Source organism: Alligator mississippiensis, chromosome 3 (genome assembly GCF_030867095.1).
Source record: "Alligator mississippiensis isolate rAllMis1 chromosome 3, rAllMis1, whole genome shotgun sequence".
Lineage (NCBI taxonomy): Eukaryota > Metazoa > Chordata > Crocodylia > Alligatoridae > Alligator > Alligator mississippiensis.
Genome location: NC_081826.1, coordinates 178,467,778 through 178,486,022, shown reverse-complemented (window position 1 = coordinate 178,486,022; position 18,245 = coordinate 178,467,778). Strand labels below are relative to the sequence as shown.

Below are 18,245 nucleotides of genomic sequence, written 5' to 3'. Positions count from 1 at the left end.
TGCTATGTTGGCTAGCACTATGGATGAAAGAGACTTGGGGGTCATCATTGACCACAAGATGAAAATGAGCCTGCAATGCGATGTTGCGGCTAGTAAAGCGACCAAAACGCTGGCTTGCATCCATAGATGCTTCTCAAGCAAATCCCGGGACGTCATTCTCCCCCTGTACTCGGCCTTAGTGAGGCCGCAGCTGGAGTACTGCATCCAGTTTTGGGCTCCACAATTCAAAAAGGATGTGGAGAAGCTTGAGAGAGTCCAGAGAAGAGCCACGCGCATGATCAGAGGTCAGGGAAGCAGACCCTACAGTGACAGGCTGAGAGCCCTGGGGCTTTTTAGCCTGGAAAAGCGCAGGCTCAGGGGTGATCTGATGGCCACCTACAAGTTTATCAGGGGTGACCACCAGTATCTGGGGGAACGTTTGTTCACCAGAGCGCCCCAAGGGATGACGAGGTTGAATGGTCACAAACTACTACAAGATCGTTTCAGGCTGGACATAAGGAAGAATTTCTTTACTGTCCGAGCCCCCAAGGTCTGGAACAGCCTGCCACCGGAGGTTGTTCAAGCGCCTTCATTGAACACCTTCAAGATGAAACTGGATGCTTATCTTGCTGGGATCCTATGACCCCAGCTGACTTCCTGCCCTTTGGGCAGGGGGCTGGACTCTATGATCTTCCGAGGTCCCTTCCAGCCCTAATGTCTATGAAATCTATGAAATCTACTGTTTACCTGCAGTTGTGCCCCTTGAAAGTCTCTCACTGGAGATTCAGCCATATGACACCAAAATCTCCTGTGCCCCAAAATTACTGGGTGTTTTTCATATATCCAAGAATTAGTAATATTAAAAATATACAGTTAAAACCAAGATTGTCACTTTTCCCCACTATTATATATAATATTTTACAATAATAATATATATAGCACATTGCATATACTGTAAACAAAGTCCTTCCACCTTCCAAGTGCCTTGAAAACTTGTGGGTGAACTGTCCTGTATAGAAGTCAGATGGGGACAACTCTAAATATTCAATTCAGACATATTTTGTTTGAGTGGATCTGAATTTCCTGGTTTAAGCCCTTCTTAACTGGCATGAAAGCATATTATCAACTAGTTTAAACCAGTATAATTCCATTGACTTAATGAGACTGTACAGTTCTACACATTTGTGTGTTAGTTATATCAATTCTCTTTTAAATTTCTTGAAATGACTTCATAAATGTATAGAGGTTAGTATTTTGTGTTAAATTCCATTGGATGATTCCATTAAGTATCATGCAGGATTGCTATAAAATATCCCCCAGGGCCTATATGTATCTGTCCCTCTCTCCATTACCATAGTATCTGATCATCTCCTTCTCATAATGAAAGAGCTTTTATCCCCATTTTAGAGCTGGAACACAAGCACAGAGAGACTGAGTGATTTGGCTATGGTCACACAGGAAGTCTGTTGCAAAGTAGGGAATTACAGTCTCCCAAATCACAGTCTAGTGCACTAATAACTAACTATAGGACATGTACTAATCCTAGCTGAAATCACATATCACCCATGCCATTTCTTATATAGATAAATACATATTAAAGAAGACAGTGACCTAAGCAGTATAGATTTTCCTCATGCTTTGTAGGAAGAATACTTTTCCTAAAAATGAGGAACCTATTCCAAACATTTCTTAAGAGTAATTTTGACTTGGAAGACATATCCAGAATGATGATAGAGTCATCTAGTTCTGTTATTTATGAACAGGCTTTTACAGACAGTTTTTAAATGTTAATTTGGGTGTCTTGTGGTTGTGACAGAATATTGGTGGTCAGTGGACAAGATGATGGCATGTTCAGCTTCCTGTGGTAACAGAGGGGTGCAGCTACCCCGACTCCGGTGCTTACTTGATGGGACAGAGGTCAACGTATCCCTCTGTAAAGAGAAGCCCAAGCCAATACTACAACCCATTGCTTGTAACAGAAGAGACTGTCCTTCCAGGTTCGTCTTTGCATGGTTGATATGCCATATATCCTTTTAACTCTACACTGGACAACAAATTTTCAGCTTTTCCAGGGTTTGTCCAGGAAAAAAATCTTGACTAACAGCAAGGATTAGGGAAAACATTCATGGTATGAGGCAGAGCTTGGCTCTACTACTTCTATTAAAGGGGATTGCCCACAATTCACTATTAGAAACATATAGCAATGTATTAGCAATACACACACACATAACACACACACTTTGGTTAGTTCACAAGGTGCAAATCTACTCTGCCCTCTAATCTAGAGGAGCCAGTTTTCCTCTGTGCTTCAAACCTCATCAGTTATCTGAATCTTTGTCAACTCCAGACTAATTGTGCACTGTTTGGAAGAGTGACAGTGCCTTTCTGGTCTTGGTTCTGAATGGAGCATTGGGATGATCTTATGGTATAAATACATTTTTTCTCTCTCTGTCTCTGCCAAGGAGAAGCAAATTTTAGGGCCTTGACGTCAGTTTCTCACTAGCAGAGAAATAAGTGAGGTGGAACCTGTTAGACCCCGACTCTATGCGGCACCCAACAACTAGGGAGATGACGATCCAATTGCTCATGGATCCTGTTACTCATTAGCCAGAGCAAGGTGGGAGCACACATTGCTAGCAACAGCTTTATTCAGAATGGAGACAGCTTCAGACAAGGGTCCCAAAAAAATAACAAACTGGGGGTCTGCACTGAACAATAGTTCTTTTCACATTTTATACACCTTTGTTCATACATATTAACATTTGTTCCACTTCTGTTCCTCCTGTTCCACTCATTTCTCCTCCCATCTCAAGCTCCTCCTCAGTTTACTGTTTACTTCATTAGCATATAATTGTCTATGCATTACATTCATTTACATGCTTCTCTGCTAGGAGTGAATGCGTAAGGCCATGGACTCGGGTACTCTTGGTCAATCACTGTTTTATGACTTTGTTTAGAAAACTGCTTGCCTAAGCATTTGCAAGGTTATTCTTAATACATACTATGTATGTTTTTACAGTAACTTGTTTTGTTTTGTTTACACTACATACACCAGACCTAGAATAAAGGTAGTCAAAAATAGCATGTAAACAAATCCATGTTTCAGAAATTTAGCCCCAGCAACATTGCTCAGGCACTAAGAAGCAACTCTTCCCTACGAACTAAGAGAGTAAAACAGAGCAAACTCCTCTCTCATCTGTAGTGCCTTCTGAAAGAAAAAGTACCTTCTAATGTTAACAATTCTAATGTTAACAATTTGAAAAACATTATTTCTCAAAGATGCACTAAAAAGCACTTGCAAAACCATGTGTAACAGTGTCGACTAGTGATTTCTCCAAGATGGATAGTAGAAAGTTATTATGGGCTGGCTCATTTCTTAATATATCAGATCTTTTCTGTGCTCCTTTCCATAAGCCTTAATATTTTTTTAACCTCAAGGGTGTTCGTGTGGAAAAATGAGAACTGACGTTGATGAATGGTAACCAGCTTGCTAATTGTTTCCAACCCACCACAGTCTCTAATGCCCGCAGGTTTTGGTGCAGGACAAAACCTAGCCCACAGTCTCCAGTCATTCTCCAGCAAGTTCATTCCCTTCACAGCTTTTAACAAGCCTTAGTTCTGCACTGCAGTGGCTCCTCACTCAAGACTTCTGTGCAACAAATCTTCTCTGCAACAACTCCTTTCCTGCTTTTTTTTAAATATCTGCCTTGCTCAACTTTTCTTCTACACGAAGACAAGGTGCACTGGACAGTTGTGGTGATAGGACTAGTTTCTGATCACAGCGACACAAGGGAATACTCAGTGTAACTCCACTAACCTCGGCAGGATAACTCTGGTTTTGTAGTTCTATATTTGAGATAGGCATCAGTCCATAGTTTCTGACACCCAAAATTCAGCTGAGTAGTGGACAGAGTCTTGAGCTAGGGACAGACATTGCACATAACCCAGTTTAAGTGATCAGAAACTTGTTTAACCCTGTAACAGAACGGTGCACATAAACCAGTTTAAAAATGGCTGAAATAATGGCCATTTTGAGATAAACCTTGTTTATCTCAATCAGACTTATCTGATTTGGCTCAAACCAGTTTATGCAATATCTGTCCCAGACCCCTTGTTGGTTTAAGATAAACCAGACTCTCCTAGCATGCTCTCTGGGCTGGGCAGGACTCTCTACTCTACAGCAGGGCTGCCCCCTCCGCTCTGCTCCTTGGCTACAGCTACAGCAGGGACTGCAGGCTGCTCCCCTCTCCCCATCACCACTCCCTGCTAAGCAGGAATCCCCCACTTCCCTCTGCCTTGTGGAGAGGTATTGTCTATTAGCTAGCAGACCACATGCTGGCTACAGTTCATGCTGAATCAACAGGCAGAATCAGCAGGTAGCTGGTAATGTCCCTCTGTGGTTTTCTTAATGGGGTGATAAACACTGTTATCAATTCCCTGCTGGCATAATCAGAGCATCCTGCTGGGGTCTGGCCATGCCCCCCCATAGCTTAGTACAGGGGAAGGGGGAGGGCTGCTCTAGTGCCCCCAGCTTTTAGCCTGACCCACTGCAGGCACATGCCTGCATCTCTGGGATATCTGTCTGGTTACAAAACTGATTTAGCCTAGCCAGGTTAGACTAACCTGCAAAGGTTGAATCGTTTCAGGCTCAGGCTTTTTGAATGTCTATCCCTAGCCTTGATGAAAACAAAGGAGCCAGCTTTTCAAGAATCTGCTCTGACTGTGGCTCAGGCAGATGGCAGGGCTGCTATTTCAGTACCTTTCTGTGATGTATTGCTGTACCTCTCTTTGGGCAATGTTTTCTGGCCTGCCAGCTGAGTCATAAGAAGCAGCTGAAACCAGGGAAGACTTGATAAAACATGCTCATTAATATTTGCAGTTTGACTTGCTGATGGGAATATTTCCACAGGAATTATTTAAGTCCTTTTATCCCTTTTCTGAGATATAATGAAGTCCACACTTCTCTCTCCCAGCTCCCAAGAAAACTGCTGAAATGTATGTTCGGAAATAAAAGTTGATTGAAGCACAGGGCAGAGCTTTACAAGGGGAAGAGAAGCTGCAAGTTCAGCCTTGCCAAACTACAGGAAACAAAGAAGAGAAATAACGTTTCCCCTTTGCTGAGAGCTTGCTTATTTCCTTAGTTTATTTGATGTTACTTCCTGATTCTGCAATGGTGGGGAGTAATCAGAAGCAGAATGTTAATGAAATATAGTGAATGCCTTTGCATGAGTAGAAGGGGTCTAAGGGATTGGAATGCACCCATTTGTTTTACAAACAAATCCAAGGGAAAAGCAGAATAATTTACCTTACAGGCCCATTAACCTTAGTGGAGATTCTTATGTGTAACAGATATTGCTTTCTAGAGAATACACTCATATGAGGTGTGGAATTTCCTCCGCTCCCTTTTCACTTCCATGGAAGCTGAGGGCACTCAGCACCTCTCGGCATGGCTGCCTTTCTTGAAGTACGTATGTGAGTTCAGGGGAGTTGTATTCTGTAGTACCCGTGATTCTATTTCTTTTGCCACTCATGACTCTCTACTGTGTTTCTGCTCCCCAACCCCCTTTGCACTGCCTCGTCAGGTGGATGGTGACATCTTGGTCCCTCTGTACTCAGAGTTGTGGCGGAGGGGTCCAGACCCGTCGGGTGATGTGCCAGAGACTGACAGCTGCAGGCAGCTCTACTCCCATGTCGAACGATTCATGTGCCCAAGTGGCTAAACGGCCAGTGGACACCCAGTCCTGTAACAGGCAACCATGTGTGGAGTGGGTGGCCTCCTCCTGGGGCCAGGTAAGGACCAAATAGAAAATGCAGACACACACACATGCTCTTGGTTTGCAGGGTGGCAACTGAAAATGAAAGCAATGCTTCTGCATCCATCATTAATATGGTGTGTGAACTGTTAAGAGGCAGTTGAGCTCCTGACAGCCTACAGGCTCATGTTTTATACATGGGATTATTGGTATAACCAAACATCATGAATTTCACAAAGACAGCAGGCTGATCCCATGCAGGGGCATTTTCAGTTGAATTGTCCCAGATGGGCACTGCCTTGAGCACAGAAGCACACTGTCTCAAGGAGAGCTTATGAAGGGAACATGCCTTAGTCAGGCATAACCAACTGCAAGTTTCCTGATGCTTGTGAAGGGAGGGGGGAAAACTGCATCCCCTGAGTTGGAGCAGCCTGTTTTCATACCCTCTTCAGTGTGCCAGACTGCTCTGTACTGTAAGCCAAATGTGGCCCTACCCTCTCCTTTCCCCTTCTCCTTGGGAATGATGTGCATGCTTGAGGAGAGTCAGTTGAAAATAGTCTCAACATTTCTCCAGGTGCAGCAACTGTGCTTGCGACTTGTTCTTGCCTGGGGCTGAGAAATGCTCCCTGCCTTGTCCCTTGTATGATGAATTGTGTACTGGTTGCACCTAGCCCTTTGCTTCCCTACTCTGCTTTCCGTCCCACTCTGCAGTTATTTACACTGATGAACATAACCCTGGCAAGCAGTCCTTCCTCTTTTCCTGAACAGGTGCAGTTTGGACATTGGCAGCAAAAGTCTCCTCAGACTGCTGGCCCAGTGTCTCAATATGGGTTGAGAAAAGTCAGTCTCCATGAGAGAGAGATTTGGTCAGCTCCCATGGCTCATTCAATCCTTGCTTCTGCTGCTAAAACTTTTCTTTGCATCTGAATGCAAGGAAGCCCACATTCTTCTAAACTGTGAATATCTGGGTTATGCAACATTTAACGTTCCTTTCATCCAACTTTCCTTCCCTGGGCTGACATGTAGGAGGGTCTTTTTATAAAGCCCCAAATTTGCAAAGGCTTCCTGGTTGCCTGGGATCTTGTGAAATCCAGGTCACTTGAACTGGTACACAAAGGAAAGTGTCACACAAGACTAGATTCAAATTATTTTAAGAATTCCATACATTAATTTGCAAATTCTGAAATTCTCACTACTTTACATAGTCCTCAGGTGTTACAAAGGTTTCTGTAAGTTGTAAATAATTCATAGTACTGTGTGTGAAATCATCTTCTTCTGGAGACCCTGGGGTCTTTCATTCTCTGGATCTCTCCACACTAGCAAAGCTCCTAGAAGAAGTATGTACATTGGTTGCAGCCCACATGCAGGCAATATGATATCATTCAACCTGCACTCATTCAATAATGGCTGGGCCACATTTAAAGGTTACTGAGTCTGCAACAGTCTAGGCCTACAGAGCTAATAGTTGTAGCCAAGGCAGAGCCTTGAATCCAGAAGTTCTCCTGTTCAAGTCCTTACCTAGGGGCATAGACTGAATGAAAAACAAGCTTTAATCGAGTGGGGCTAATTTGCTTTGCTTTGATGCATTAGTCAAATATTTTAATGTCACTTTTGGCAGGAAAGACATTTTTGATGAAAGAGCAGTTTATCTGTAGCAAATCTGAAGTGGTCATATCTTTCAATCAACATCATAAAAGTATTAGTCAGGCCTTGATAAGGAAACAAGTTTAGTGGAAGCCATCAAAAGGCTATTGAAATTATTACATAGGATAAGTGTTGTGTATACAATGATGACATTATCCTCAGTAATGTCATCATTATGTATTTTGTAGTCTTTCACCGCATGGTAGGACAATTGGAAAGCAATGGTAAATGAAGTATACTATCTCATTCTGCTATCTTTCATGGCAATGTGCTGCTATGTCTCAATTAGTCATACTCTTTGCTAAATACAGTCCTGAACATAAATTTAAAAAGCCACTTATTAAGCAGCATGCAACACTGGCTAGTTTGCTTAATCAAAAGCAATAAGCAATGTTACAAAATTTTAGTGGAACAAAGTTTATTGCAATGCATTCAGAGGTTTTAGCAAAATAAGAACCATTTCTGTTGATCATCTGAAACTAACTGCATGTATGTTTTGGAAGAAATTGATTCAGAAAATTAGACTGAGTTATCATGAAGTGTATATGATTAAAGACTGCAGCATTCTTTTAAAAGAAAGAAACGAATTGCTTAAGTTGTACTTCCTTTGGAATTTCAGGTAAGGATTGTATAATTCTTGCTGTTGGCCAGTTACCTTGCAGTGGTGGTTTTATCCCCTGGTTTATGTCATTCCACATAATGTCATACCCAGTCTAGATAATCAGAGGCATGAATTAATCTGTTATACCTGACCTTTGTGCTTTTCAGTATCATAGTTCTCCCACCTAAAAAAAAAATTCTCAACATCCATGTAAACCTAGACTGCTCAGTTCCAAGCCATGACTACAAGACAATTATTTAATTACAATTAGGAATAGCACATTGGCTGCGGATCAGTGACATTTCACTATTGTATTACAGAGTTCACCCAAGGTGACGTCGGGTTCATATTGACCAGGTTCAGGGATTAGTTTCCCCAAACTATAAAGAAAATAAAAAGATGACTTAAACCTCCCCAAAGCTAATTCCTTGCTTTTTTCTCTCACCTTCTTTCATTTAGCTGCAAGCAGATCACTGTAGGCTGTTTGACCTCCAAGGCCTGAGTTTTCTTCTAATCAAACAGTGCTTCAAAACAAAAATTCCCATTGGCTCAAATTTGTGGATTATGAACACTGCCAGCACATACATATCTTGTCTGTGCCCTGCCTACTCAAATGAATGTCTTCTCTATGCACCTTTTCTCAGTATGGGTCTGACCCAGTGTCCAATGAAGGCATTTGAATGCCTTGTATTGACTTGCTTCTCTCTCTTCCAGCCCTCAGAGAAGTGAAAACCAACAGCAGGAGAGGGGGCTGCGTGAGGAGGCTATGCAGGGGCAAAAGAGTTTCTGAGAGGAAGGAGATAAGAGAGGTCAGGACTGCAGTCAGGAAAAATCCCCACCCACTAGTGGTATCCTCATCTTCATGTCCATTCTCTTCCATGTCCCAAGCAGCAGGACCCTGCTGGAAACAGTTAGTAGAGATTGACTGCCTAGAAATCAAGCAGGTTCCTTAACACTTAATGAAAATGATGCTGTAATCACATGCTCCATATCTTTGGCTGTCTGTGATTTAAACTAGGAAGAGGAGAAGAATATTAAACTGCAGTGTGCAACTGGTGAATTTGAATCACTAGGGTTGTGCTTGGTGATTCAGCCTTGCCGATCCGCTATGTTCATTAGGTTTTTCAATCTAATTTATTATTGTGCAATATTTTTAAATTGTTAATTTAAGGAAAGATGTTCTTGGTCTGATTCTCATTTGTTATTAGCCACTGGCCTATAAATTGTGAGAGTACAAGCTGTAACATGCACAGCAAAAGGAGTACAGCAGAAATTGCTGTATGAATCACAAGCTCTGCAAAAATAGCATAAAAGAACATTTTATTTGGTCAAACAGGCGGATTTAAGATTGAAATATTGGAAGGGAAGGGGAATAAATCTACAGAGTGATACAGAAATTGGTTTTTAATGCTGTCTGAGAGAGGCTAAGTCATAAGATGACTGCACACTTGATCTTGAAAGCCTACAGGCCGGTATGAAGTGATTGAGAGTATCTACCTCACACCTCATGCACCTTTGTTTATCTTTTCCTAGAAAGAGCTTCAAAAAGTAGGCTACATGCTGTCCCTTTCTTCCACTGAGTGTATTATTTCTATATTCACAGTGTAATGGGCCGTGTATTGGACCACGATTGGCTGTGCAACATAGAAAAATCTTTTGCCAGACCAAAGATGGCACTTCTGTTTCTTCTGATCAGTGTAGTGCCCTGCCAAGGTAGAAGTGAAATCTTTCCTCACTATAACTACTGTTTTATACATAAATTTATGACTGGGACCAATATCTTTACAGTTACCTTTTGGATTTAAGGGCTTGATTCACTTAACAGAAAAAATATGTTGCAGTCAATGGATATATGTGTAAGAATGGTGTGACAGGAGACTTAGGCCCACAGTGGTTTAAGGCCATCTCTTCAGAGAAGGCCCAGATTTGCCCTTCTAGTGAACATGCATCCCACATGACCAAAAACTGTCACAACTAGCATTAATGGGCCAGCAACTGGCAAACTTGGTAGGGATACCAAAGACTCTTTGGAGACAGAGGCTAAAAACAGACATCATTTTGGCTGTAGCATCGGCTGTGCCAGGATATGCCCCAGCAGAGCTGACCTGCTTCATTGGGTAACACAAAAATCGCCCACTGTCCTACAGGTTTGGATCCCTGCTGTTCCCAGGGCTTCAGGGGTCCAATCCTGTGGGACAACTACAAATAGGGGAAGACTGCTACTGCTGCTGGCTCCAGGCAACAGCGGCAGCCTCCTGTCATCAAACCTGCAGATCCTGAGGCTCGCACCCCCAAGAGGACTCAGGCACAGCCCCACAGTCTTCCTGAGGGTGTGGGCCCTCAGGAGGCTGTCACTGCTGCCTGGGACTGGCACTGGGCACAGGCCATGCCCAGCACCAGGAAGATTGCTGCTGCTGCTGGCCTTGGGCAGCAACGGCAGCCTCCTGTCATCCAGTGCACAGCTTCAGAGTTGGCCACAGCCCTCTCAGGGCCGCAGGCCGCTGGATCTGTGCACTGGATGACAGGAGGCTGCTGCTGCTGCCCGTGCCCAGTGCCAATCATAGGTGGCAGCAGCAGCCTCTTCGGATCTGGCATGCAGATCTGGGGGCCCACACCCCTGGGATCACAGCCCCGCAGCCCTCCCAGGAGCCTGCCACTGCTGCCTGGGGCCAGTAGCAGCGGCAGTTTCCCCAGTGCCGGTCCAAACTGGCAGTGGCAACCTCCTGTCATCCAGCACACAAGTCCAGGGGCCAGCACCCCCTGCAGGGCTGCAGGCCTGTGCCAGACTCCTCCCAGGGGTGCAGGCCCCCAGATCTGCACACCAGATGACAGGAGGCTGCTGCTGCCAACTGGGACCGGCACTGGGCACAGCCTGTGCCAAGCGTTGGGAAGACTGCTGCTGCCACTGGCCCTAGCCAGCAGCAACAGCCTGCTGTCATCCTGTGTGCAGATCCCAGGGCCCACACCCCCTGGGAGTACTGCGGGGCTGTGCCAGTCTCCTCCCAGGTGGTGCAGGCCCCCGGATGGTGGTGAAGCCAAGTAAGCCCAGTTTTGAAACTCAAAATGTTTCAAAACTTTCAAAATGTTTCAAGTGCCCTCATTTCATTTCAAAGCTATTTCAAAGTCTTTTGTTTCATTTTGATTTCACTGTTTCAAGCTCAAAACACATCGAAACAGCTTCGAAATGAAACACCCGACGAAATTTCGCACAGCGCTATTGAAAACCACTGGCTTAGTCCATTTGGACAATGGAGCTTCACTGGATCAAGACCAGCAGCTCAGGATCAGTGTTCCTGTTTCCAGTACTTGGGGAAGACCACGTGTGATTCTCTGTTTTGTTTCTTGTGTTGTATGCTGATAATACACAAGTCCCTTCTACTCACAGGCCTTTGAGCACTCAGAACTGCTGGACAGAGCTCTGCGGTGTGCACTGGAGAGTCAGTCTTTGGACTGTGTGCACAGCTACCTGTGGTAACTACGGCTTCCAGTCAAGGCGTGTAGAATGTGTACATGTCCATACTAACAAACCCGTGCAAGATCTCTACTGTTCTTGGAGACCAAGGCCTTCCAACTGGCAACGCTGTAACATCACCCCCTGTGAAAACAGTATGTTCCTGCAGGAAAAAATCTTCACTGAAGAAGCTGGCACCCAGAGTACAGTGGGCTTCTTGGGCAAATATTTAATTAACAAGCCTGCAAAATCCAACATTTCTACAAGAGTGTCTCATGAATTGGTTGTTGTTGTTAGGGGTGGGAACCAGTGGAATATCCCATTGCTAATAAGGAAAAGGGTTGTCTTGAGTTTCTGTTACTGGCATGAAGAGAAAGAAAAGTTAGGAATAGATTGTTTGCCTGAAGGAGATTAGCTGGCTAGTGCTGGAAATTCCTAGAGTGGAAGTGGCTTTGAGGCGACAAACATTTAACTGGGCCTGCAAAAATACATACAAGTTATAAATACTGAAAAAGTAATCTGGAACAGATGTGCCTCTCCTAAAGCTAAACTTTATATGTCAAATTTCCACCTGGGTACAGCAGGCAGCAAGAATGCAGATCACTCACCCTTTGCCAGTTATAGTTCCCAAATATTGAGTTTAAAGGCTCACTCCTAGAGAATGGTATGTAGTCAGAGATTCCAGTGCTGTGCACAGGCAGGCATGCAGAGCACCAGTCTGCAGCATCACATTAGGGGAAGCAGCACCTACACCAGGTGTTCTCTTCCCTCTAAATGCAAATACTGTACAGTGACTTGGCAGACACTCCCCTCCCCTCCCCTCTCCTCCCCATCACGAGTTGTCTTAATGAGAGTGAATAGGACAGTGACACAGATAGAGCTTCAAGGTGATGAGATCCTCACCCTTTTGGCCAAATAAAAAGGTCAGTGGCATAAATAAGCCCTCAAATAGACCTGACTAAACAAAGCCTTGGCTGGGATTATATAGTTAGCAATGAGATTATATAGTTGGCTTTGAGTAGGGGGTTGGACTACATGACCTCACTTCCAGCCCTCATTTTCTATGATTCTGTGATCCATGAAATCCCCACTGCTAGCCAGGAGAGGGTCCTTTGGCAAAGGCACTATGGAAAACAGCTGCAAATCTGCCCACTGATGCCCTCAGAAGCCCTAGTGAACTATGTGTGGCTTGTTGGTTGCTACAGCACACAAAACTTTGTGGAGATTTCACACCAGGGCAACACCTGGAGGCTGATGTAAATTAGACAGGCTTCCACAGCTGTTGCAGTTAAACCAGGGAACTCCCAATGCCCAGTATTTAAGAAAGATGAAAAGGTATCTTAGAGCCAGTTTAATCCTTCTCTCCAAGGCTACAAGTTCAGCTCTAGAACTAGATTGCGTAGAAACCTCTAGGACAACCATTGTGGAACTCAAGCATTGCACTAATATTCATGAAGGTGCTTAAGGAGGGAAAAATCTTATACCTATTTTATTTACACCTTTACCTCTCACATAGCAACTGACATCCTATATCTAAGATAGGGAAAAGCCCCAACCAGTGCAGTGAGAGCTACACTGAAATCTGAGTGTCCCACAAACCTAATATTTACCCAGAAGCCTCTTCTCTGATTTCATGTTCTAGAAACAACAGCTGAATGTTAAGTTCTTCTTTGAGCCCACCTGAATTCCCACTTTCAAGGTTCAGTCTGAAGTCCAGTCTCTCAGGCTACATCTACACATGCACATATAAACAGAGATGATTTTTTAACGTGCATTAGATTAGTCTAATGTGCAGTAAAGCATCACTGGCTACACACGTGCATCAATTACTGGGCATTAAATTAGTCTAATTCACCATTTGCTAGTGCCAGCACTAGAAAAATGGTGCATTAACTAATACACTAAAGCGCCTGTGTAGACCCTGACCAGGAGCAATTTGCTTGCGGCCACCCCAAGCAGCAGGGGGCCACCGCTGCCTGGCTAAGCCCCAGTCTCCCCAGAGCTGGGAGAAAGCTGTCCCGACTCTGGGGGCAGCTGCCTCCCAGCCACATGGCAATTAGAACCAGTCCCCATCGCCACACAGCTGAGAGTAAGAGCCCAGAGCCTGGACAGCTCTCCCCGCCCTGCAGAGAATGGGACCATTCCCCATCTCCATGCAGCTGGGAGGCAGCTGCCTCCAGAGATTGGGACCTGCTCCCATGCCCCTTGCCAGCCCAGGGCTGGCACCCATGGGATCCTGGAGCTCCCCTTGGCTTCTTCAGGGGACAGAAAGGGCAGGAGCAGCCCTAGACTGAATTGCTCCCATTGGGAACAATTTTGTTCAGGTGAGTGCCTGGGCACAGTTTAATGCACCTGAATTTTCTGTGCAGAAAAATCTGGCACATTAATTGCATATATAGATTTGCCCTCAGTGGCCCCTTTTCCAGGCAAAACACCTCTAAGAATCACAGTTTCTCTGAGACTGGTAATGATTCCTTCATTGTTTCACCACCTTTTTCTTTTTTTATTCCCCTTTGATTAGTGGAATGCAGAGACACCACCAGGTACTGTGAGAAGGTGAAGCAGCTCAAACTCTGTCAACTCACCCAGTTCAAATCTCGCTGCTGCGGGACTTGTGGAAAAGCATGAAGAATGGAGCAACTAAAATGGAGGAACAGAGCATCAGCCTTTGCTTCACTACAGCAAGGACTCTTACAAAGAAAATACATGGGACAGAATTCGGTTTTCTATTTATTTATTTCCCCCCTTTTTAAAAAAATGTTTTACTGAATCATTGTTGTAAAGGACTTGACAAATCTTCCCTTCTACCAAGCTGGGAGACAGAATGCAGCAAAACAGTCGTGCTGGGACCGAAAAGAAAGCTGATGAGAACCATATTACAAGCAAGACAGCACCAAGAGGAACTGAGCTGTATAGCAATCTACATACAGGTCTTGAGATCCCCATCTCTCTGTTGATGTGTAAGTACCACACAACAAACATCCCATTAGCATCAGATCAGACTACCAGACTGTGAATCAAACAGCTTGACATGCCCTGGGCTGCTGAAAACCTGATTTGAGCATTATACATTCAGTAGGCAGGTACTTAATTTGGAGGGTTTGTGGACATAAAAGTTATAGTTTTGCTTTTTAAGAGTGTCTGTTGTCTCCAAGACTGGGTTCCAGTTTCCTCTCCTTTCTCTCACTCCTATAATTAGAATCTAGGCCCAGATCCTCAAATGGTTACTGTCCGAATGCTTTTGATGATCTGGGCCTTGGTATCTGAACAGGAGGCTGAACTGTGGTAGAGCATGAATTAATTTTAAAAGCATCTGAATAAGTGCATAGTTTTCTCCTCAGCAGGAAGAGGCAAAAGGAAAGATGAAGTACAGGATTATACAGAAGAGGAAAGAGAGAGACAGAATGATATGCTATTGACAAACTATATTGTGAACTTGCTGATGTTGCTCTATCATTGTGGAGCACTGGCAAGAGATGTATGTTTGTAGCAACAAGAGCTACTTACCACGTTGAATCTAAACATGATTTAAGACGTATGCTGAGTACGAAGGAGCCCAGGTTCCCAGAGTTCAGGGGCTTTCAGATCTGGGATCTGTTATGGGCTTACAGCTAATATTTAGTTTGTAAAAATGGTCTTTATGTCCTGCCAGTGAGGAATGTTTCTATCCTAATAGCCAAGTCCTCCGCTGATGATAATCACAGCAGCTCTGTTCTCATGAAAAATTGTTGTTCCTGTTGTTCCTGTACTGTGTGTCTGGCAGTAAACATGTTCTCTATGATGGGTCTCCCAAGAAAAATGGTTGTTCCTTTTGGTTGTTCCCGTTACGTAGGTATGCAGAATGTAGTGTCATCAGCATTGGTTTCACAGTAGCAGTACCAATTCTTAAAAGACACCAAAACAAAAACCCTGGATGCTAGAAAACAGCATAGTTTTATGTCCACCAATAGAATTCTGCAGATGTGAGCTGAGAGGCAAAGCTCAGATTTCACATCTGTAATGTGACTTTGCTTGCTCATTATGGGTCTCTCTCTCTCTCTTTCTCTCTCTCTCTCCTGCTGGCAGTAATGATCAATAGGTTGAATCAGTTAAGTGCTTCATTAAGCTAAGTCCTGGGTGCTCTCAAGTCAGGTCAGTGGAAATCTAGGTTGCTCAGCACCTTGCATGCATGAAAAATTAAAAACAGACTCAAGCTGGAGAATTGGGATCTCAACTTCCCCAAACTTTAAGGGTGAGATGTCCAGGTCAGAAGCTTTATTTCAGGACCACCTCTACATTAAAGGTTTGGCTGTGGCTCTTATGTTGCCCCAGTGGGGCTCACATCTGGTGGTGAAGTAATAAAACACTCTGAAAGTATTGATATGTTGTAGCTTCCATTACATATGGATTTTTCAACAAGCCTGGAAGTTCTTTTGTGAGGTCAATGTCAGGTCCATTACATTAAATCGCCTGCAGTTTGGTCATTCCAAAGTGTATCTGGCAGTAAACATGCACTCTACAATGGGTCTCCAAGAAAACTTGTTCCTAAGAATCAGTGTAACTTTTATTTAAAAAGAAAAATAGAGAATGTGTTTCTGTGTATGTAAATGTATATCTTTTGTGGATATTTATTAGGATTTCTTGTATAAAAAGTGCAGTATTAATAATTGTACATTATGTTGTCCAGATAAAACTATTTTGGGGACTTTTTTTATCTCCCTGCAGTTTTGTTCCTGTAAAATCAATGGTAATAATGTATTTTTCCTATTTTTAATAACATTCACATTTAACTTGGGATACATTTCACTGTGTACAGAGTGCTTTTGTAAACTATGACATTTGTGGGGAGGGTTTTTTTTTAATATGCAGCATGGAAGTTATGCATGGAATGAAGGACAGATTCCTTAATAATAATGTGATTGTTGTTTTTACTAAAATAACAAATGAAGGGCAGTGAGGCAAGGTATTTACATTTCTTTACTAGCAAGACCTATTCAGAGGATCACCTGTTGGATAACTAACTGTGCTTAGGATAAAGATTCAGAAACGAAGTCTTGAGAGGCCTTTCTGTTACCTTTGTACAGTACGAATGTAATTCTAAATGTTTGTCCTATGAATTGTGACATAGCAGTATCACAATAAGATTATAAGGGTTGCTAAATACTATAAAAGGAGGCAGTCCCTCCCCCAAAAAACTTGTATTTATATAATTTTGTACAGATATTACAGCCTATTTATTTAATGATTGTTGTCCGACTTCTTCTTTATTATGGTTGGGGTGCTGTCCCAGGAAAAATAGGAGAGGCAAAAAATAATTTTTGTGGACCAGTATCTTTTATTGGATTGACTGCATAGTTGAGAGGGATGTAAACAAGCTTTTGGGTACCAAGTACCCAAACTTGGTTCTCTCAAGATGTCACCCACAAAAATCCTTGCCCCTCACATTGTTCTTTATCATTAACAACAGGAGAACCAGGGATACTGGAGTTTAGAAGGGCCTCTGGCATCATTCTCTATTTCTATAGTCACTCACTTGGCAAAGCTGATCTTCGGAGCTGCCTTCACTAATGGAGCTTGCAAGTTCCTTGAACCATCATTAGGTTCACTCTTCAGGGACACGCGACTCCTTCTACTTGCTCAGGCACACAAATACTGAAAAGCAATGAGCTTGGTCTCTTCATCCTAGACCAAGGGGTGTGCCACTTACTCCTTATCTATAGAGATTTTCAGATACCACTACCATGTAGGGAAGGTATGGGTCAATGCTGCAGCCACTAAAATAAATCCCAAAGCAGCAGAAGTGGCAGACAGAGGTTGTAGAGCTGTCCAGGACCAGATTGATAGAAGGATTCTGTCAGTCTCCACCAGCCATCCAAACTGTCCTGAGCCATGAAATCTGGTATAAACAATACAATAAGCACACTATCCACAGTGCCTCAATCTGTGTGCAACTGTTAGTTTCCTCTGCACACATTCAGAGAACTAAAAGGGATGTATTCATGAAATCAAAAGGTTTCTTTATGCAAGCAAGCATATTTATCCTTAGGGAAGGCCATGCGCGTGCCACCTCTCAAGTTTTGTTTGTATTTCCTGTAGCCCTTTTCCAGCAAACAAAGTTGCAGCTCTTCTCAATTGAGAGGTGGGTTGGGCAGAGGGGTTCACTCTTTCACTGCTACAGAGATGTTCCTCAGATTTTCCAAAAGTTTACTTAGATATGTGCATACCCTTCATAATAAAAATCAGAAGAGTCTTGCCCCCCCCCCCCCCCCTACACTGAGATGGGATCTAATGCATGAGCCACACAATAGCACCTCCTGCTATAGCATGCATGGCAGGAGGCATGCTTGTGTGGATCATGAATTAGATCAGGAATAGGCAAAGCTTTTTGGCCAGAGTGCTGAAAAACACCACAATGCCTACCCTGGAAGGTGCCGGAGTGCCAGCATGCCAGAAAAACAAAATGAGGGCAGGGGGTACATGGCAGGATGCCCTGCTTGTGCCCCTTGCCCCCCACCCAAAGCCCCTGCCCCCCAGCCCTGCTGCCCCTGCCCAACAGCCCTGCTGCCCTGTGCCCCCCCACCCAAAGCCCCTGCCCCCCCAGCCCAGGCTCTGTGGCTGTCAGCAGCTACCCCAGCTCTGGGTAGCTGCTGAAGCCCAGGCTGTTCCCAGCAGGGCTTGCAGTGTCCCAGATGCCTGCTGGGAGCAGCCCGGGCTCCTGGCTGGCAGCAGCTACCCAGAGCCGGGGTTGGCTACAGCCAGAAGGCTGCAAACAGCTGTGCCAGGCTTCAGGCCCTGGCATCAGCTCTATACCGGTGCATGCAGGCGCGCCTTGGAGAGG

At 44.1% G+C, this 18,245-nt stretch overlaps 1 protein-coding gene across 1 annotated transcript in view; it reads left to right on the top strand.

The window, feature by feature from the left end:
- LOC132249476 (ADAMTS-like protein 1) overlaps positions 1–16,649 on the top strand; it is a 62,760-nt gene extending 46,111 nt beyond the window's left edge. Inside the window, exons 7-11 of the mRNA XM_059724688.1 lie at positions 1,796–1,976; positions 5,562–5,769; positions 9,581–9,690; positions 11,363–11,583; positions 13,950–16,649. Coding sequence (XP_059580671.1) covers positions 1,796–1,976; positions 5,562–5,769; positions 9,581–9,690; positions 11,363–11,583; positions 13,950–14,056 — 827 coding nt within the window. The 3' untranslated portion in view covers positions 14,057–16,649. The remainder of the gene's footprint in view (positions 1–1,795; positions 1,977–5,561; positions 5,770–9,580; positions 9,691–11,362; positions 11,584–13,949) is intronic.
- The last annotated feature ends 1,596 nt before the right edge of the window (positions 16,650–18,245 follow it).